The sequence below is a fragment of the Haliotis rubra genome, unplaced genomic scaffold (assembly GCF_003918875.1).
Source record: "Haliotis rubra isolate DU_JTF1 unplaced genomic scaffold, ASM391887v1 Scf310, whole genome shotgun sequence".
Lineage (NCBI taxonomy): Eukaryota > Metazoa > Mollusca > Gastropoda > Lepetellida > Haliotidae > Haliotis > Haliotis rubra.
The window spans coordinates 945,063-968,425 of record NW_025766981.1 but is presented as its reverse complement, the minus strand read 5'-3'; the positions used below and the strand labels follow the sequence as shown (position 1 = coordinate 968,425).

The window sequence follows — 23,363 nt, the reverse complement described above, 5'->3', positions numbered from 1 at the left end:
AACTATTGTACATTGTACGCAGTTCACTTTATTACGTAGGGGATGCGTGAACACTTGCACTGTCTCCAGTTAGGAATTTGAGTGAGTTTAGTTTTATGCTGCTGTTAGCAATATTCCAGCAATATCACGGTGGGGAACACCAGAAATGAGCTGCACACATTGTACCCATGTGGGGAATTGAACCCGGTCTTCAGGGCGTCAAGCGGACGCTTTAACCATTAGGCTACCCTAATTTGAATTTGAATATCTTCTCATCCTCGATTATCCATAATATGTCTGTCAGATAAAAATGACATCAGAAACACTGAGTATAGGAAGATACATTTTATCAATTCACTGTTGTTTTATCCAATCACTGACCTCTTTGTGCGTTTGTGCTGTTGTCATAGTTACCTGCTCATTAAAGTCTTTGGTCATTGTCTCCTGTCTAAGAGGATCAATGTAGGCCTTGATGGTGACAACTTCATCCTCCTCCTCGATAGGGACATCATACACCAAGCCTGTCACCTGTACAACAAATGCAAAGTTTTGGATTTACTGGCATAAGCTGTTAAGGACTCAATCTGCACCTGGATTACAAAGCTTGATATTCTCATATCCTCTGCCAACTGTATGTTCTGTGCAGTGCACAGATTCAACTCTATGACCACATGAGCTGCCCAGGATGTCTTGCAAAGAGTCTGAAAAAAAACCCTGATAAATGTTTTGCAAGTGTCAAAGAGTATATGTTCCTGAAGTAATCATAGTGAAAATGTTCCTTTTTACTATATCCTGGGTTAAAACCCTAATGGATCTGTTTTAGCGGGGATCTGTTTTAGCGGGGATCTGTTTTAGCGGGGATATGTTTTCAATGGCTAGGGATTTTGTTCCACAACATTTCTCGAAGTATTTCAAGTCTGGTATAAATTTCCAAGTGAAAATGTTTCATTACCCTAACCATAACCTTGAACTTGAGATATTAATGTAATTATCTGGACCTTGAATATATATACATGTTGATTTCTTTGCCTCACTGAAAATTTGTTCCACTGGAGAGTTGCCAAATTTACTGGGCAAGACATATTTACGCTGGTAATATTTGTTCAGGAAGGAACCAAATCAACAGTCAGAGAGGCCTCTAAGAAATGTAGACTTTCAACTTCAACTACAAAACCTGACATTTCATGAAAGTAGCAAATTCACAGAAGTGTGAGTAAAATGGTTTTGAATCTCCTGTGTGCTGGTTGTCACCACTTTGGTAGTACCGGTACACATCCCTGGACTCATTCCTGGCCTTCAATACACTGACTGACCGACTGAGTTTGGTTTTACGCCGCTTTTAAGCAATATTCCAGCAACATCACGGCGGGGGACACCAGAAATGGGCTCAACACATTGTACCCATGTGGGGATTCGAACCCGGTCTTCGGCTTGACGAGCCAAAGCTTTAACCACTAGGTTTAACCCACCGCCCCCCCTTCAATACAGCGAGGCGACTCGTTTGGATGACCTGTGCAGTTGGCGACTGAGCTGATACATGAGTAGACTATGCTTCTGTGTGATTGAATATGTGTCATACAAAACTGGCATGTTTCACTGCCATGATTGTTTTGAGTTTGTTTGAAAACTATCACATATCAAGTTAAAGGGTTCATATATTATTAATAGCACATTGGGAATTTTTTTTTTTTTTATCATTTGTATAGTGTTTTATTGATCAAATACATCATAATTGGGAAATATCTACCATTTGACACAAAAGTCAGTAGACAGGAAGGTCGCTCAATGTGGACCTGGTCAGCATTTACAGTTGACTGGTAAGAAGGTCCCCAAGACCATGGGTATACACTATTGGTCATACCGATCTAGTCTCCAGTTTATCTGGCGCTGGTGTTCATTATTATGCTTACGTTAAATTATTAAACATTTGTGACCTGTGAAGGTCCGGGTTAGAATTGATCTTGAGCAACCCATGCTTGTTGTAAGAGGTAACTACTGGTCAGATCACGTGGTCTGAGGATAACTGACACATGTCATTGTATCGCAATTGCATAGATCGATGCTCATGCTGTTGATCACTAGATTGTCTATCACTATAATCTTCATGATAAGGTAACACATAATTACATGAGGAAGCAGTCTTCATGTCTACCCAACCACATTCATTCAACTCCTATTACTTCAAGCCTATATTAAATTCCGTAGTCATGAAAGTTATACATTAAGGCCAGACTAAATTGTTCTTGTATTACCAACTTATCATAAATGTACTTACAAACAACAATTTGTATTGATTAACTTAATATTTCTTTCTTTAAACTAGTTTTCAAATTAACTTTATTTCAAAACTGTTTAAAGCAAATAAAGTAAGAATGACTTCACCTGTGAAAACCAACAATGTCCACTAGAGCGGGACAGTTCGTACCTGTGTTGTCAAGACTTATCTCTGTACAGGTGTGTTTCACTATCAAGATGGTATCACAGCCTGGGGCCCCTACAGATATCACTGACTGGCTCTACCCATTAACATGGGCCATATAAGACAGGCACTAGACTACACATATAAACTGTGCAGTGAATATTAACTACAATTAGGGGTGAAACGATATACTGAGGTATTACTGACTGACTGAGTATGGTTTTACGCCGCTTTTAGCAATATTCCAGCAACATCACGGCGGGGGACACCAGAAATGGGCTTAACACATTGTACCCATGTGGGGATTCGAACCCGGGTCTTCGGCGTGACGAGCCAACGCTTTAACCACTAGGCTACCCCACTGCCCCTACTGAGGAATTAGTAGAACTGCAGCATTTTGCCTTCAGTTCGTTATACCGTAATGCAATCCAAAATACAATTTGTATTCCTTATATGATATTAATGATACGGAAACACACTCGGTTAATAATCTCTATATATACCAAACCGAAGGCCTTATATCGCTATAAGTTCAATACCATGGTAAGAACGTACTGTTTCACCCCTAGCAACAGTCACCTGGCTTTAAGAATAGGACTGAAACCTTGTAATGTGCTGAGATAATTCAATATAACTAAATGTTTACTATCTTACACACACAATCCAGAAATACATTAAGAAGATGCATAATGTATAAAAAACACAGACAAATTCGCTGAGAGCCAGCTTTGATCTACACATCATCCTGTTTCAAATTTGTGTTTGTGCATCATGAAGTACACTTCAATATGTTTCAGGAACGGTTGCAAACATAATCGCTTTTTGATAAGTTGCCAAAAAGGTAAAAAGTTCACCTCAGTAATAAGCCCCAAAGCATAAACTTACACAAGCCAAATACTTGTTGCACTACATTATCACTTCATTATGTCATACTGAAGACAGTTTGGTTAAGAAAACCCCAGAAGTTAATTAACTGAAACATTGCCAACAGAGTGGCATGTCGTTAGGAAGTACAACCTGCACTCTCTACATGACTGGGACGGTGTGGTAGCCTAGTGGTTAAAGCGTTCCGCTCGTCACGTCGAAACCCAGGTTCGATTCCTCACATGGGTACAATGTGTTAGCCCATTTCTGGTGTCCCCCGCCATGATATTGCTGGAATATTGCTAAAAAGGGCGTAAAACCAAACTCACTCACTCACTCACTCTACATGACTACCGGTACATGGGCCCTTTCCCTGTACTGCACACACATTTCTTGTTTTACTCTGCTCTCGGCAATATGACAGAAGGCTGTAAATAATCTAATCTGTACCAGACAATCCAGTGATTGATATAATAAGCAACAATGTAACCTTCAGGTTAAGATGACACGCTATAAAAAAGTCACGCTGGGCCACCCAATCCATTAAGTTACCCCTTACAACCAGCACAGGGGCCCAATCCACAAAGCATTTGTAGAACATCATTCGTAAGTCTATCATAAACTACATAGTGGTGATAGCTTGTAACACTATGAACGCTTTGTGGATTATGACCCAGGTTCCTGGGATCTGTTCTAACACAGAATCTCCACAGAGGACTACACTGATGAATTCCGAACACTCACAGTACAGTATTATCAAGGCATCTTGTCTTGGCAGTCTATGAAGAACTTACTGAGCTTATAAACATATTAACTAACTTAACTAACATATCAAGCATGTGTTGTATAATGAATGCTGTCAAATTTGAAAAATAATTGGAAATTATGAAGCACCAAGGCTCTACTTCTCATAAGTTTTTCTTTATGGATCAGATTTTTCACCAGATCCCAAAATATCTATTTCAAAATTGCACCAGAGGCTGACATTTTTCTACTGATAGGATCTGATTTTATTCTCCATTAGAGTGAGTGAGTGAGTTTAGTTTAATGACGCACTCGGCAATATTCCAACTATATGGCGGCGGTCTGTAAATAATCAAGTCTGGACCAGACAATCCAGTGAGCATGAGCATCGATCTGCGTAATTGGGAACCGTTGACATGTGTCAACCAAGTCAGCGAGCCTGACCACCCGATCCTGTTAGTCGCCTCTTACAACAAGCATGGGTTACTGAAGGCACATTCTAACCCAGACCTTCACGGGTTCTCCATTAGAAGTTTTAGTGATGATACCTATGCCTGTAGTTTTGGAACTTTCAGAAATCATTTAAAAAGCACACTTGCAAAACGGAATCTTCAAATATTTTGTTTGTTGCAAAGAATAATCGAGCCTTGACCAGACAATCCATTGAACATCACTGCCACAAATCCATGCAATTTGGATAAGATGACATGCATCGACAAATCAAATGAGTCAGATCACCTGGTCCACTTAGTTGCCTCTCACATTTATTTCTGTCATACATTAGTACACAGTGTCCATGAGAATCTAATCACTAGCTGACACTTGCAAACACAAAAGAGTAATGAGCCAAACAGCATTTCCAATATGGCTGCCGCTGGTCAGTCATGATGGCTGCAATATGTCATGTTCAATTCTAGGAGACATTTTAAACTGCTTAATTTCAGAATAATAAAAGAAGTCTTTGAACTTAGCTGTGAGTAAATATTTATCGAAAAACTCAATAAAATACATGAAGATCAATGGCTAAGCGAGAACCATCCTCGATAATCTCGAGGGTATATGTTACGATCACTCTCCACTATAATATCGAGGGTATACATTACGATCACTCTCCATTATAATCTCCAGGGTATACGTTACAATCACTCTCCACTATAATCTCCTATAGGGCATCCACGTTGGCCTGATGATCACTTTTTATCCAATCAGGTGTCTACACTGGGAAGTTGAGCGAACCAATCACAACTCACTTTCGCTTCTTAAATTATCTAACCGTTTAAACAACACAACTGATGCAGAGGTACTCTGAAAGAGGTAGAAGGAGTTCTTACATATATTTTTTGAAACTTTCAGATCTGTCAATTTGTCTGTATTATTTCCTCAAAAATCTGAGTGGCACTGTGGACAAACCTTCGCGACTTGCGACCGCTATCTTTGTTGACACTGGCATGCTCGGATGTAACAGTGGCTTAGCTGATTGGCTACAGTGAGAATGCGGAGCCAGCAAAGGGAGGTAATATATTTATCGGGCCAAGCCGTGGATGCATCCAGGGTATAGTGGAGAGGGATCGTAACGTATACCCTGGAGATTATCGAGGATGAGCGAGAACCAGTAATAGGAATATAAAACAAGCACCGAGAGAAAACATTTACTGGTCCTTACTGGTTCTAACTAGTATCAGCACTAAAAGACTTGTCAGCTTATCTTATCCTCAACAAATATTCTCACATACCCCTTTCATGATATACTAACTGGATATGAAACAAGCAGTTGTCACTAAGGTGACATAATCCCCCGCCGCATATTATCAAATCAAACTTAAAGAGTAATGAAAGTGAAGGTCGTAGTTTAAGATGAAGTTAAATGTCAACAAAAACATGACCAGTCAACCTCTCTTGATATTTTGCTCTGCTCTGTAGCTGTTCAAACACACAAATATTTTCAAGACTCACTTTGACCTTGACATGAATGTCATGGTGTATGAAATATGCCAAAAATAGTAATAGAGAAATTGCTTATCAAAAAACATTCAAGAGAAGTCTTGAAAATCTATGAAGAAAATCCAGTGAACCCTTCTTGAGATATCTTGCTGACAATCTTAACATACTGAAATCTTCAAAGTGTCGCTGTGACCTTGAAAATTATGTGAAGGTCACCAAACTCGACTGGGCCCTGCACCTTCCCTATATGAAGCTTGGTGTCAAATATGAAGAAAATCCAGTGAACAGTTCTTGAGGTATCTCGCTGACAAGCTTAACATGCAGGCTAACATGCTGAATTCTTCAAAGTGTCGTCGTGACCTTGAAAATTATGGGAAGGTCACCAAACTCAACTGGCCCTGCGCCTTCCCTATATGAAGCTTGGTGTCAAACATACAGAAAATCCAGTGGACGGTTCTTGGGAAATCTCGCTGACAAGGGTAAAACGTCCCCTGGTGACCTTGAAATGAAGGTCAAGGTCACCAAACCTGACTCGGACCTTTCTTATACTGTGATGAACCTAGGTACCAAGTATGAAAAGAATCCAGTCAATGGTTCTTAAGATATTCCAATTTGTACGTACGGACGGACGGAGCCTAATACTATATCCCCCGCTTCACGCTAAACGTGTGGCGGGGGATAATTACACATATGTGTTGAGCTGTCAGCCAAATTACATTTTCAATATGGCTGCCAAGTAGTTGTTTGCGGTAATTATTTCCTCTCATGGAAAACAATGATAGCCAGTTCTTAAATTCAGTAATGGAACATAATACCTTCACGATACACATATCATGAGGTTACTGCACTACCTAGCTGCTTCACAATAATCCTGTGTTTTTTTAGAATAATTGATTCTCAAAACACCACTCTACAAAATCTGTTAGTGATCAGTTCTCATGGAAAACGATAGCCAACTTTTACATTAAGTCATAAATTGAAAATAATAGGTCCATAATATGCACATTATGCCCCTATTGCACAAAATGGCTATCACCATAAGCCAGGCTGTCACAATAAGCCCGCCTTTTTCTACAATAATCAATCTTCGGCACGCCACTCTATAAAATTTCTAAACCGATGCAAATCAGTCATGCAAGCCTATTGGACAGTTATCCTGAACAAAACCAATAAAGGAAAATGGAAAGCATGACAGCTCTCTGAGTGTAAATATTGTCTTAGTCCCAATGATCTGCACAGCAAATAGAATATACCTGTAAACTGATCACAACACACATCACTGATGGCAGGTTAATCCTATTTGAGACCTGGCAGGTGAAGATTGGTACCAGTGCACCAAACAGCACCACAGATATTGAATTTTAAGCCCTTCAATAAACCAACCACGATCATGAAACTGAAATATACACAATTCCACATGCATCATTAAACGTCTAGTGGTATAACTTCCTCCTCTCAATTAATGCAAAATACCATCGTTACCTTGGAAAACCATCATGGTATTAAATATTATAAATATATCTATATATCAGTAGCTTAATCATTATTAATAAGCGCCATATCCCTCAAAGGTTTAACCACATGGGTACAATGTGTGAAGCCCATTTCTGGTGTCCCCCGCCGTGATATTGCTGGAATATTGCTACACTGATGTTACTATTGTTAGACATATGCATCATTCTTGTGAAAATGTTTTAGCTGATATTTGCACCTGATGTGGTCAGCTAACTTGCCTCTGAAAATTGAATTGCTTTGCAGACAAAAACAGTTCCAATTTCTACAATACATGATGAAAAGGAGCCTAGATACTTTCTTCATTTTTAATGTAGAAATATAGACTTGCCACATATTCTAGACTTGCATGGGCTGTATTGGATATATTTGTTTCAGGGTCAGTTTGAATACTAATGGGCATAAAGAATGTTTAATGTGAATGAATTTCTATGTTTTAAATACACATTACATTAAAAGGCAGATATCTCTGAAAAGATATTTTGAAGGTTAAAGCTGTTTATATGGATTTCAATATTAAACAAGAGTTGTCTTATTATTGTTTTGGGGGTAGAAACAAAGAAATAGTGTTTCATATGGCAAATGTTAACTAAACACATCATCATTAATAATGAGATCTTAGGTAAAACTAAGAATATATTTTACTTGACACATGTACAATTTTGAAAGACAATTTTAATGAAGGTAGATAAGCATGATTACAAAGTAGCATATGTTAGTTTTTTAGCTGGAACTGTGGAAGATGGAGCTGGAGTGAGTGAGGGAGTATTGTTTTTGCCACTTTTAGCAATATTACAGCAACGTCACAGCGGGAACACCAGAAATGGACTTCACACATTGTATCCATGTGGGGCATCAAATCAAGGTCTTTGGAGTGACGTGCATAGAAGGGGCAAGAGAAAGCCCAGAAACCAGCTGTAAAATGGGTACCCGTGAGGATGTGCTGGCAATGTGAATGTTAAGTTCATTCGCCTAACAGGCAGCATGGCTGTATGCTCCCCATGGAGTTGAAAAAGTATCGGAAAGTACGATAGTGTCCTATGACCGGGGATAGTAATGTACGTAGCGCCGTGAGCAGGCAATGTGCCTGGATATGAGCGCCATATAAGCGGACGATTACTATTACTATTATTATTACGTGCGATTGTGTTTACCGCTAGGCTACTCCACGGTCCCAGTTGAAGCTTGAAATGTCAAGGACATGTGTATAGACAAGGAAGTGGTCGTTATTACAAAATCTGTCTAATTATAAGACAATCTTGAAGATCTTGGTTAGAATTGGTCTTTCACAACCCGAGCTTATCCTAAGAGTTGACAACCGGGATTGGGTGTCAGACTCACTGACTTGGTATTTGCATGTTGTCTTATCCCTGTTGTGTAGATCTATGCATATAATGCCACTCAAATATTTACACACCTCCATCCTATTACAGGAATATTGCTGGTTACCATGTTAACCAACAAACAAACACATTTACAGGTTCTGGGACAGACAAAAGGAACACACCAACATTATTGTTTTAACCTTCAGAGAAAGACAAGCAATCCTACATAAATGACACATTTATGTGTATCATGTGTATTGAGCTGTAAATGTTGGGTGGGTGGGTTGGTAAATGAGGAGCAGTAAAGTGAGTGAGTGAGTGAGTGAGTGAGTGAGTGAGTGAGTGAGTTTATGTGTATCAGTATTGAGCAGTAAATGGGTGGGTGGGTGGGTTGGTGAGTGAGTGAGTGAGTGAGTGAGTGGGTGGGTGAATGTTGGTGGGTGGGTGGAGTGAGTGAGTGAGTGAGGAGGTTTAGTGCCACTTTTGGCAATGGTAACATCACAGTGGGCTCCAGAACACCAGAACTGGGCTCCACACATTGTACCCATGTGGGGATTTAAACCCTTATTACCAGTGCCACAACTACCTAACTTCAAAAGGAGCCCTTTCTGTATACATATACTTACATACACACAACAATAACCATGATTTCAGAATTGATGAATTATGAAAGAGGTATTCTTATACCTGTTTACAAGGTGCTGCCATTTTAATAAAAATGTTGAAATTTTTAAAACCATGAATACAAATGAAACTCAGATCTATGCCATTGAAAGAAAACTTAAACTGAAAACAACACGTGTCCACGCTACCCTGTACTCATGTTAAACATCTACCAAGCAGCCACCAATGTGACCCGTTAATCTTACTCCTTGCCCATGGGTAAACAGGGGTTTATATTGCGAACTGACCCAGTCGCATTGATCTCAGCCATGCCAACAGCATAAGTAGAAGATGGACAACAGCCATGTATTATAATTACTGTATAAGAAATGAGGGCAGCAGGGTAGCCTAGTGGTTCAGGTGTTCACTCGTCACGCTGAAGACCCGGGTTCAATTCCTCACATAGGCAAAATGTGTGAAGCCCATTTCTGGTGTCCCCAGCCAGGATATTGCTGAAATATTGCTAAAAGCGGTACAAAACTAAATCCACTCACTGTAAGACCTTGAAGTACATGTACTATGTTTTTCTATCAAAACCGGTCAATGGCTGGTAAAATCAAAAACCTTTATATCTGAATACATAAGAGAGATGGTCACATTTATTTGTTTTTTTCCAACACGCTCATATCAAATCAGACCATTGTGTTACTTGATTTACAGGAGACAACACCAAATTCATAAAAATATATAACAGAATATGCTTTTGACTGAAAAGATGCTATTGTGTGCAATCCTAATTAACCTCAAATCAATCTTGAGTGAGTGAGTTTAGTTTTACGCCACTTTTAGCAATATTTCAGCAATACACAGATACAGCCTGCCTTTATGAAGCTGAAGGTCCTTGGGGACTGACTTAGTCTAAACTTATTGGAAACTTTATCACAGAGGAATATTTGATGAAGATCTATTACGACAAAAACGTATTGCTTTAAATACAAAACATTAAGTGCCCACTTTTATGGACAACTCGAAGATAATCCAAGATAATATTTATATAAACATTTTGCTTCTACCATAACGTTCATAAAACTATGCAGGCCTCAGTTTTAGCAATATCTAATGATATACACAAAGAGTTACACACAGCATGGTCATGACACTATGAGCATCACTGACTGACTGAGTTTGGTTTTACGCCGCTTTTAGCAATATTCCAGCAATATCACGGCGGGGGACACCAGAAATGGGCTTCACTCATTGTACCCATGTGGGGATTCGAACCCGGGTCTTCGGCGTGACAAGCCAACGCTTTAACCACTAGACTACCCCACCGCCCCACTATGAGCATCAATGTTCACAAGTGGGAACCGATGGCATGCATCAAATAAGTAAGTGAGTAACGACCACCCGATCACATTAGTTCCCTCTTACGACACCATGGGTTGCTGAAGATCAAGTTTGACCAGGATTATTTTACGGATCCAACATATTTGTGAACCTGTGAGAATGGTTAAGGCCAGACCAATTTTATTTCTTGTTTTACGGATCCGCCGGTCGTATTTTTTCAAGAATAAGAAAAAAAAATTAATTAATTTTCCCCGCTCAAAAAATAAAATGCTCATATTTGCAAAAAATGTAAAATTACAAACAAAATTTTTTTGATTGTTTTTTTGCCCCATATACACTTTATAACTGGCCAAAAATAAAATACTTTTAGTATGCAAAAGGAATATTACTTTGACTGGTGATTTTTATGTTTTATTTTTTCCCTCCTGCCTTTAGGTTTACTGAGGACAAAAATCTGTAAAACAAGAAATACAATTGGTCTGGCCTAATGAACATATGCATAGTCAGTCTCATGATATAGATTGTAAGTCATTCCAAATGCTATTACAGACAACACAATGATGCTTTAGAATTAGATTTTGCGTGGACAACCTTGAAATCGTATATACATATTGACAGTAGTGTGTGACCTCGTCTAGATGGATGCTAAAAGACCAACAGTTGTTCATTTCCCGATTTCAGTATGTCGCATGACTATGTTGTCCTTCAAGCAGAGAGTTAATGAATTGACAATAGTTATCGCATCATGGAATTGGCTCAAGTGAATCACTATCTTCATCAGCTGATGAACGGCAACAATACAACATCAATCGTAAAATATTGACAGATGTCACCCAGATGAACACTACCAAGTCAACTGCATTGTTCTACCAGCTGTGATCAGGAGAGTGTGTTTTAAACGAAGGAGATCTATATATATGTATTTTCCAAAATGTGAATACTAATATTACTAAGAGAATAGGTTTGTAACAAAGTGTTTCCCTCCTTGTACGAATCACATTCACTCTGTGCAATGCAATAGTCCAAAATGAAACCAGTCTAGACTCCCACTGGTTCTGAATCTCCGAGCTCACTGGGGCTAATTCAGAATAACCAGTTATCTATTTCTATAGTTTCAGAGACTTATGCTTTGTATAACATGCCAGGATCCTGTAATTATTGATCAAAACAATCTCCAATCATCAGTTACAAAAACATTCCTGTTGCAAATGTGTTCAAAATACCTTCATACAAAAATGATTTGATTGATAATACAGCACAAACACTGAGACGCATTTTCTTACAACATTCCATACCAGTTATTCGTATTAGCAAAAGAGGCTTCAACAATAGCTACATATTTATATTTCAAAATTTTACTTAAGGCTGGCATTGAGTGAGTTAGTTTAGTTTCCCGCACTCAGCAATACTCCAGCTATATGACAATGGTCTGTAAATAATCGAGTCTGGATCAGACAATCCAGTGATCAACAACAATCTACACAATTGGGACACGATGACACGTGTCAATCAAGTTGGCGAGTCTGACCACCCGATCCCGTTAGTCGCCTCTTACGACAAGCATGGGTTACTGAAGATCAATTCTAACCCAGATTTTCACGGGTCAGGCTAGCAATGACATGATATCACATGTTATTCTAATTAATCTATGTTAATTGATGTTTAAAAGCAACAGTATGTTCAAGTTATTTGATATTTTAGAGTTGTCAAAACCAATGAAAAACTAACTTTTTAAAGGTCGAAGTGCCCTAGATGTACTAAGCCACTATTAAGAAATGATTAAAGTTTGGTTAAAAAACAATCAACAACTTGAAAATCAATATATACATGAGACAGGGTTTTTCTTGTTCTGAACTAAATTAACCTTTCCTTAAAAAGTTTATAAAATATTTGACACCCACTTGGCAACTGCAGAAAATGAACTTAGAAAGTCTGCCAAAGTCGATGACTCAAACACATCAGAATTCTTGTTTAAACTAAAAAATATACCCATAAACACATAAACCACGAAAGTTATCTAAGAATCTCCCAAATTAGAAAGTACAGAAGTCAGCCATGAAATACAGAACTTATATCATCTAATGGAGGAATAAGCCATGCAAGGGAATGAAACTCTTTGTACCATGACTAAAGTAGCAACCATCTCACTTGATATAGTTTTCAAGAACACCATCTCAGGCACCAGCGCCAAGGAGTTGTAAACAAGTTGAGAACACCCAGAGCGTTCCATGACTAACAGTCTTTGATTAAAGCGTAGTTAACATACTTTACCAATCATATTGTATGAGATCTGTGGAGACCATGTTAGAATTGGTCTTCAGCAACCCATGCTTGTCGTAAGATTCAACTAATGAGATTGGGTGGTCAGGCTCGCTGACTTGGTTGACACATGTCATGTCTTTTCCTAATGGTATATATGTGAGCACATATATGCCTAATGGTATATATATGTCATTTTTTCCTAATGGTGTGTGTGTGTGTGTGTGTGTGTGTGTGTGTGTGTGTGTGAAATATGAGTCGAGATGTTTCTTCTTGTCAAATCTCCTTTATAATCTGCACAAGATCTTTCGCTGTTCAACGGCTCTTCAGGTGTACAATGAAAGCTGAGTGTCGTGATAGGCGACACATAACGGTAACGGTATATAAAACACATATGAGTCCAGATATTTCTTCTTGCCAAATCTCCTTTATATCTGCACAAGATCTTTCGCTGTTCAACGGCTCTTCAGGTGTACAATGAAAGCTGAGTGTTGTCATAGGCGACACATAACGGTTTTAGCTATGTCGTAATCATGCGTATGACGTTACAGTTAGTGACAATAGCGGGAGACGTAAAACGTAGTCATGGGTGACAGTAAGGTTACGTTTGTGACGTCATCATGTTTGACGTCATAGTTAGAAACAATAGTGTTGGACGTGTATGCATTATGGTTTCAGTGCGCAAATACATACTGAGTTACATTGAGAAAGTTACAAAATTATACTTTGGAATTAAGCTTAGGTTTAAACAGCCTTATGAACATTTGTTCTTTTTCCATCCGTAATTGTTTATCATTGTTTAACAATTGATAAAACGGAAAGATAGTAAACTGGCCATTCCTGCATTCATCAATGTGTTTGCTTACATTTATACATAGCACATTAAGATCTCGAATTTGTTGTCTGTGTACAGTGACTCGGTCCTTTAGTTGCATTCCAGTTTCTCCATTATAATGCTCACCACATCCCGCACAAGTTAAAACATATATAACATTTTTGCTGCGGCAGTTCATGTTGGTTTTGATAGTAAACAGTTTGTCTTCACAAAATGTAAATTTACAGTCTTCAGTTATGATTGAACAAGTTCCACATCGAGGTGTGTGACATTTTGTTACACTGACAGCGTTTGTATCTTGTGAATATTTAGATAGAGAAAGGATTTGTTTTAGATGTTTAGGCTGTCTAGTATATATATATATCTATATGCTCATGCTGTTGATCATTGGATTGTCTGGTCTGGACTTGATTAATTACAGATGCTGCCATAAAGGTAGAAATTTGCTGAGTCAGGTGTAGTGTTGAACAACAAACAAAAACAAAACAATCTTATTGTATAAACATTTATTTAGAAGAGCTGTGGTATCAATGAATAATGATGAAAACTTGGCTGACTTTTGGATTTCAATTGCTATTTTCTTTCAATGCAATGAAAATATTAATAGGCTGTAATTTCATATCAATAGGGCGATTATTATTATTATCGGAATTAACAATGATGTGCAGGTTACAGAATATGCTGTGATTTGGCACCTGGATCTCATTTCTTCAGCAAATCAACTGAAGAAAAACGTCTGATAAACACGTCCAACATGCACAGCAGATTAGTACAATCACACATCAAGGAAAAAGTCTGGGAACTACCAAGTTCATAATTATAAACAACTGTCTTATCAAAGAACAAGCAAACGGCAGCACATCAAGGAAAAAGTCTTATCACCAACAAGTTCATAATTATAAACAACTGTCTTAACAAAAAAACAAGCAACACGGCAGCACATCAAGGAAAAAGTCTTATCACCAACAAGTTCATTATTATAAACAACTGTCTTATCAAAGAACAAGCAAGGTGAAGGTCAAGCTGCAAGAACATCTGACAACTGTTAGAAGTAATTGTTCCGCAGCCCTGTTGCCAACACTTCGCCCTGAAGACGACAAAAACCACTTCCTTGTGTGAAGCTTAGCATGATGAAGTTCTACGGTCATTACCGAAATAGCTACACTGAGAAGTGGTTGTTTCCCAAGCCAAGCTAAACCAGGCTCACGCTCTCAAAATACCCAGCTCCTTCCAAGAACGTAAAAACCACTTGTTTGTTGCGCTAGAAATCAGCTTCAATATTTTTACGTTCAGGAAAAAATCAGAAAGAGAGAGTTCTTGTAGGTTCTGTTTCTATGAACCCTGAGTACACAAAGAACAGGAAATTGTTTGAAAGTTTTCTGTCTTTTTTGGCAAAATGCCCAAAGCAATTAAACCAGTGATGCTTAAATTACCATCTGAACAAAGTTTTTCTCGGCAAAGAGACAAGCTGTAAAATGTTATTTGGAATTCTCCCCACTTCAAAGTGTCACATAAATCAAAACAGAATACCATAAAATAATGATCCCTTAAGTATTATTTATATGCCAATTAAGTAGTGGTGGTCCAATTAATTGAAATAATCGAAGATTGGTCGCAGTGACTAAACGACCAAGCAATCGATCATGTTTTCTCATAATCGAACACAAACAATTCTGGAACACTTGTTGCATTAACAATGTCTTTCACACGGTTGGTTTTGTCTGTTACATTTCATGAGCACTACAAGCTCGTCCAAGTCATGATTGAAATTATCTTAAAGACCCCCAAGAAATTTATGTTCCCTAACATACTAGTCATCCTTTAAAGATGAGCAATTTGCAAAAAAAACACCCAAAAAACAAAGAACTACATGTTTTTCTCTATGTTTTTGTGCAAACAAACATAACCAGGAAATCTGATAAATGATGCTAACCAATTATTTTCAATGATTGATCGGTTGTAATGAACCAATCATCAATTAAGAGATTTTAACCAATTCCCAACACTACAGTTGAGATGTTTCGTTTATTCAACCAAAAAAGGACAATGCTGATTTCAGGAAACAGATGTTTTTCTCTATATTATCTACAAATAGATGTTAAAGCTGTAATTGTTGAGGTAACACTTGGGCATGACAAGCATACATATATCAAGATATAATTACAGACCACGGTCGTCATATTTCAGTGAAGTGTTATATTCTGGAATTGAAAATAAGTAATATGACCCAGCCAATCACAGCTGTATGTATGTTACTGACGTGTGTGATTAATTTGGTAACAGTATTAATGGTAACGTCTGTTTATCGTGGTTTTCCATCACAAGCATCTCAAATCAACATGCTTTATACTAAGTGTGTGAAATAGTTTCCAAATTTTGCTAGCCAATCTGGCTAGCTATGCCTGAAAGTTACTAGCCCACAGAATAACTCACTAGCCTGAAATTTGAATGTAGAAACTAAGCAAAAATTACAAAAGGGTACATGTCTTTGAGAATAAGGTATAGTCGGCATGACACGGGTTTCATCATTAAGCTGCCAATATGATGAATTACTTATCAGGCCATACTCTTGCATGATTCACGAAGTCAAAACACGAAGTGTAACTTGCTGAGTCAGTGAGTTGTGATTTATGTTCTTTCAGCAAAACTGGTCAATGGCTGGTAAAAATCAAAAACTTTAATACGTATAAGAGATGGTCGACTACACGTTTAATCCCAACATGCTCTTTTTACATAAGACCATTCCGTTACTTGTTTTATAGATGTGAAAACTCCAAATTCATAAAAACATATAAAATAGATTATGATTTGGATTGAAAAGTCGCTATTGTGTGTGTTCATTATTAACCTCAAATCAATCCTGATGACCTTGAATTTTTGCCTATTGAATGAATTCATTTTTGTTTAAGTAGACATCAGTTAGACACAAGAAGCCTTAAAGCATGGGCAAATTGAGTGAGTGAGTGAATGAGTGAGGTCACCTTACAATTAAACAAAAAAGGAAATAAATGGATAATGCTTGCCCAAAAACCTTTTCCTTCAGCATTTGTCATTAACCATATAAAGCATTGTGCATTCACAAATAGAAGTTTTACCACTGTTGACAAATTTGCAAAGTCAAACATTAAACGGGCCTCAACAAAAGAGTCGATATGATGTATATTGGAGCCGATATACCATAGTATAAGCACATACTTCTGAACACATATGCATCAAGACTGAAGGTAATTAGAGTAGCATACACAGTGTAAAAAAAGAACAGTTTCAATGGGGGGGGAAATGCTTCCTGGGAACACCCTCTGACATCATGACTTGATGAGAAACTGATGAAAATGTTTACAGGAACAGCTAGGCCTTCATCAAAACCACTTTCCGGTGAATAACGATGAAGTTCTGTGAAGTATTTTCAAATCCACCATCTGTTATGTGTATGCTATTTGGAATCTTAAGACGCCTGGTGTTATGGTAAAAAACATCTCTGATTCTCATACGTGAAATCTAATACAATCTGAAGGTGTCAATGAATGTAAACTGAGTCCATTGAGACAGTAAACATGGTTGTCTTGTCAAGTAAATGTCACGCTAATGTTATGAGGTGATAAATCATTATACTGTACATGCCAGAGCATATGTTAATGGTTCATTCAAAGCTAACGGGACAATAAACACCACCATAATTATTGCAGGGTCCCATACAAAAAGGTATGAGGTTAAGAATACTTAAAACATGAAAGGCAATTAAGCTACCATTATTCATGTTTTTACAGGTCATCATGGTCAGTCAGTTTGTTGTAATCATAAGTATCCCTACCAGTTTCTTGACAAATGTATACATCATTTCATAACATGATTTTTTAAAGAAAATTAACATGACTCTCTGTATCCTATGGTGTCTATTGAGGATTTGTTACAGAAAATACAATTGATATACAATAATGCCTAGCAGCTTTTTTGAAAAAGGCTTTGCTTTTTTATCTTTAGGCTAGACCAATTTTGTTTCTTTTTTACGGATCCGCTGGTCGTCTTTTTCAAGAATAAGAAAATAAATAAAAATTAATTTTCCCCGCTCATAAAATAAAATCGTAATGTTTTTATTGACAAAAAATGCAAACGTACAAGAAAATTTGTTTTTGAATGTTTTTTGCCCCATATACACTTCACAAATTTCCAAAAGTAAAATACTTTGAGTATTTAGAAGGAATATTACTTTGACTGGTGATTTTAGGTTTTCTGAGGACAAAAATCCGTAAAACAAGAAATAAAATTGGTCTGGCCTTATCATTGATGGAATACATTACATTTCGTTCACTCCCTCTTGAGACCCATGAAGATCCAGGTTAGAATGTACCTTCAGTAACTCATGTTTGTCGTAAGAGGCGATTGACGGGATCGGGTGGTCAGGCTCGCTGACTTGGTTGACACATGTCATCGGTTCCCAACTGCACAGATCGATGCTCATGCTGTTGATCACTGGATTGTCTGGTCCAGACTCGATTATTTACAGACCGCCGCCATATAGCTGGAATATTGCTGAGTGCGGCACAAAACTAAACTCACTCCTTCACTCCTTCTTGATCCCAAACAACAAACGTAACTTGATGTTTAGGACTTTAAGTTTAACATGCACCCCAATTTGTCAATGGTATGAGTGCCCCAGGTGCTTATTATAGTGAATACAGTTTTGACGGTATTACTAATATCATGGCACGCTAGTTTAATGAAACAGGAGACACTAGATGATCCAACTGCCAGTGTTTAGCAACAATCAGCAGAAGGTGTAATCCCGAATATAACATATGTTGCATCAGCAGGTTATTGTAGAGATTATGGGGCAGGACAGGTTGTAGTAGTTGTTGGGTCTGTTGAAACAGACCCAACAGGATCAAATGGTCTGTCTTGCTGGCTTAGTGTTTGCATGAAATTACATATATACCACTTGCAAAGATATATGCTCATGATGTGAAAAATTGGAATGTCTGGTCCAGACTTGATTATTTACAGACCACTGTCATATAGCTGTCATATTGCTGAGTGCAGCATTAAACAAAGAGGAAATCTTATTGAATAGGACAGGCCCTACACTAACGCTTAGTCCCTGAATATACAGAGCTCCAGATAAGATTTAGCTCATGTGGGTACTGTTACAAAGTAACCCACTGTATTTTTTTGGAGTGGGTATTATAAATGTTGAGTGGGTATTTCATTTTCCATTACCCACTGCTTTCAAATATGTGCGTATTTCAGTCATTTTACTCACCTAAGTATATGTCATTGAGTAAGTTTACTAAGCAGGTATGTTCTGCCTTATGTCATACCTAATCAAAACCAACTTTAATATAATGGAAATGATTTCATAAAAAATCACTCATCCTGTACTGACAATACAACACTTGTCCTATACTAACAGTACAACTTGATAGCAATCGATGTCTTTTTCATTACGCAAGCGATTTTTATAAATATATTCCGTACGCATTTGTTTTAAACTTTTTGCGTATCTAACATTTGAAATGCGTAATTGGTACGCAACAATTATTTTTCAATGCGTAATTCTATGCGTATTTTACCCGGATACGTAGCTTATCTGGCCCTCTGTGTTAGTCTATTTCTACTACTATAGTACTGTCGGAAATAGAAAAAACTGTATTTTCCCATTTATCTCTACAATTTATGTAGTTGATATGTGAAAGTGTGAAATATCTGTTAAACTAAGTTCAGCCTAACTACAGTCTCAGTGGTAGAGATATAGGAAACGGAGAAAAAGGACTTTACGAAGGGGAAATTAGTGCAGAAATGAGCAATGCAGGTTTTTTCTAAGTCCAAAAAGACTTATTTGGAACAGACCATGGCTTTATGCAAATTAGTGTGCGACAATATTGTATTACAAAGGACACTTTTTAAATGCCCAATTTGAAATTAGACGTAGATTCATTGTAAATGATAGCTGACGTAAAAAATAATAACTTTTATGCCGAAACTATTAAGGATGTAGCTACCATGCAGTCTCACTGTCACTATAAAAAGAAACAAATAGGAGGGGTCGCCTCAAAAGCAAAACCTGGGGTCGGGCTTGGGGATAGAGATATCAGCTAAGATAAGATAATCCTTTAGGGCAATTATACTGGGGAGGAACACGGCACGTCATAACAATTTACAAGTAATATTCAGTCCTGTCGATCTTCGGGTGGTCATGCCACCTATATACTACTATGTGTTTCTATGGTTTTCGGGTATCATACTCTCTTACATATCTCAACATAAACTTTACGAAAGAAAGACACGTAAGATGTTAATCAGTAGATGAAACATAGTCAACACACATGAAAAAGCACAAAATATCTTTGAGATGACCCCTTGTGCCTGTAGGCAGCACGTGCATTTCATGCCAGGTGAGTCGACGGTCCGTCGTCATACCTAGCTGAGCGACCTAATTGCCATCTATAGTCTGATCTATTGTTTTCAACAGCTATTCGTATTTTTTCTAAGTTTTGCCCGATTTTACAAGTAAACATGCTTTTCTGGATATCTTATTACGCATCCCACTGAACGCCCAGTTAGGCCAAAGTGGGTTATTTCGACATATGCTATTTGCAATTGTGTCAATTTTAGGGATACAGAGTAACAGCCTAAAAACAGTTTTTTTTCTATTTCCGACAGTACTATAGTATTAGAAATCCTACAGGTTGTTGTGAAAGTGTTGAAATACTGCTGACTGAGACATTCAATATCAACCAACCATGCACTAACTTAAAGGCTGTGGACACAAAACAATCTCTTCCATACAGTATCCTGTTGAGATATATGCTAGGCTGTCTGGAAACACAAACATTCCTGGATAATTTGGGTCAGAATTCACGAGAAAACCAGTCATAACATGAACTACTTTTGTCCCTGGCAAGATACTAGGACTTGCAATAGGTTATCAATAAACTGTCATGTCTACAAAAACAATGTGAAAAGTTTCAGGTCAAGTGACTTTAGAGTTGGCTTGATTGTATTTGATGAACATCAAGCGTCAATAAAACATATCGAAGTAGTCTAAGCATTCATGACTGTCAGTTCTGAAGACATAATTAATATGGGTAATGTGATTCACAATGAAAATACAAATGTATGTCTAATAGAAAAGTCTGTAACGTGTGTGGTATAGCAGAGCAAAAGAAACAAGCAAATGAGACCAAAGAATACAGACAAAACTCATAATTTTCTGAATCTCTATGAAATGCAGACCCATTTCACATATTTGGCTCAAGAAAAAAGACTCACTGCTCCTGAAAGGAGAGGTTGATAAGAAAACAAAACAAAACCTACTCCAAGAGGTAAGCAATATGAAAACAAGAAGCGTCACAAAAATGACATGTTTATCAACAGCTAATTCAGTTTGTTTTCTTAGCAAATAGACATACTGACACAAGGAATTGCAGACATTACACTAAAAATGATAAACAATGTTAATTACCCCCAAAGGGGGAAAATGCCTGCAGCTGAACTTTTCCAGTCCAAGGTAATACATAGTCACCTGTTGTAGTAATTTCATGTCTGAATGCGTAAGCTAGACTGACAAACAAGTAGAATTTGCACTTTTTATTGAATGCCAAGTCTCATGAAACAGAAAGAAATTGACAAGCTGTATTAAGTGGACTGACCAACCTGTGGCAACTAAAGATCAACAATGATTAACACCTCCAAACTTTGGGGAAATGAATCAGATCGGTACTTTCATTTGAACTTCAAATGTTCACAACAAGCTATTTTCCTGAAAAGCTAAGTGTTTGTGACAATAGTATGACAAATATGAGCTGAAGGTCACAATATCATTGTTATTCATTTGGGAATGTGTTCCCTTGTACGCAGGTGTGCTTATGTCAATAAAAATCACTGCCACATGTTGAAGGTGAACTGATGAACTGCTCGGTAGGGACAAGTAAACAAATTGCTAATTATTGTACCTTCATTCAAGAGTTTTGTTGATATTTGCACAGATTCTGATGAAAGATATATTTTATTTGGAATTTTTCTTTGCATACAGGTGAGTGTTTTTGGAACTCGAGGTTTTAACATGTGAACTATACTCTGAGAAAGTCTACATATGCATGTGAAATCACAGCATCAGGATTTGTTGTCACACATGCACAGAGATACAATCAGACAATGCATGCAGAAAAACAATTTGCAGAGCAGGTGTATGAGCAGTATATGATTGGGAAGGTTCTCTTCATCATGATATGGCCATAATATTGCAGATGACATGAAATGTTCTCGACTATCTTATATTACTATCAGCTATATATATATACCATGTAATATTAGTTGCTGTTTATAATTCTGCGATTTTTTTTATTCACCCATATGATGCCATAAGTTTGCATGGAATGATTGCTCCACGGTTACATGATACCAATTAGCCAGAGCCCATATGGTCGGTATTCTGTTACTATCATTAAAATTAAAAGAACCATGACAAAATAAATTCCTATTTATACTTACATTTGACTCTAGAAGCCTGTATATGAATGGTTCAAATTCTTCAATTGACAAATAACCATCTCCATCTCTGTCGTGCTGTTCGAACAGCTGCACACCTTCAATGCCAACATTATAGAGAATGTCCATGTTTGGCGTTTTTGGAATCAGCTTGACATAAGCCAGGTAGCTGCCTATCATGACAGAAACAAAGCCAATAAAGACTGATGTACTGAAAAACAGCCATCTTGGAATCTCTATTTTCACTGTTGGTTTTTGAGGCTCCAGTTTTTTACTTGATGCATCTTTTGACTTTGTTGTCTCTGTCCCACCTTTGTCAGGTGGTTTTGATGTCATCTTGTCTGAAAGTAAAACAAGACAAATATACGACAAGCATAGATTTATACAATTGTTATGGTGCTTTATTGAAATATGGGCATGTTTCTGTAATCAGAGACCATATAATCTATTATATGATATCTGCTGTAATTTAGCAAAATGTTTTAGGCACACCCGAAAACAGTTTTAAACATGTGGCTGGTGATACAGACGTGGTTTTAGCATCTAATGTCAACATGCCCTCCCTGGATGTGACAAAGGTGTTGTGTGGTGGCTAAACAAACACATGACTTTTCGTGTTACACTTAACTGTTATGGCCGTACCTTCTATAACACCGAACTACTGCTGTTTGATGACAGACGCGCGGGTTCCTGATGAGACGTGCAGGTCTGCATTCACCCTTACACTATGGAACATTCGCTGGAACATTACATCCGCATTCCCTATAGGCAAGCCACCCAGCCAATCACAGGTGCCGGGTTTGCTTGGCCTAGCGATCACGGTGGGTGATTTAGCTTGACAGACAGCTGGGTCCCGCTAAACAACACGGGTCAAGTGTCAAGGTGAAGGCCGTATGGGAAACTACTTATTTCTTGTTTATGTTTACGATACCAAAACCTAAGAGTAGACACAACATATTTGCAATATAATTACAATATATTAAAGTAGTAATTACATATTTTATTGCGTCTGGGTTTTGATACGATCATCAGCCATACAATATACGAAACC

General features: G+C 37.7%; 1 protein-coding gene across 1 annotated transcript in view; it reads right to left on the bottom strand.

The window, feature by feature from the left end:
* LOC124283192 (selenoprotein N-like) overlaps positions 1–23,163 on the bottom strand; it is a 31,203-nt gene extending 8,040 nt beyond the window's left edge. Inside the window, 3 exon segments of the mRNA XM_046719224.1 lie at positions 394–507; positions 22,316–22,653; positions 22,955–23,163. Coding sequence (XP_046575180.1) covers positions 394–507; positions 22,316–22,648 — 447 coding nt within the window. The 5' untranslated portion in view covers positions 22,649–22,653; positions 22,955–23,163.
* Between the last annotated feature and the right edge of the window lie 200 nt (positions 23,164–23,363).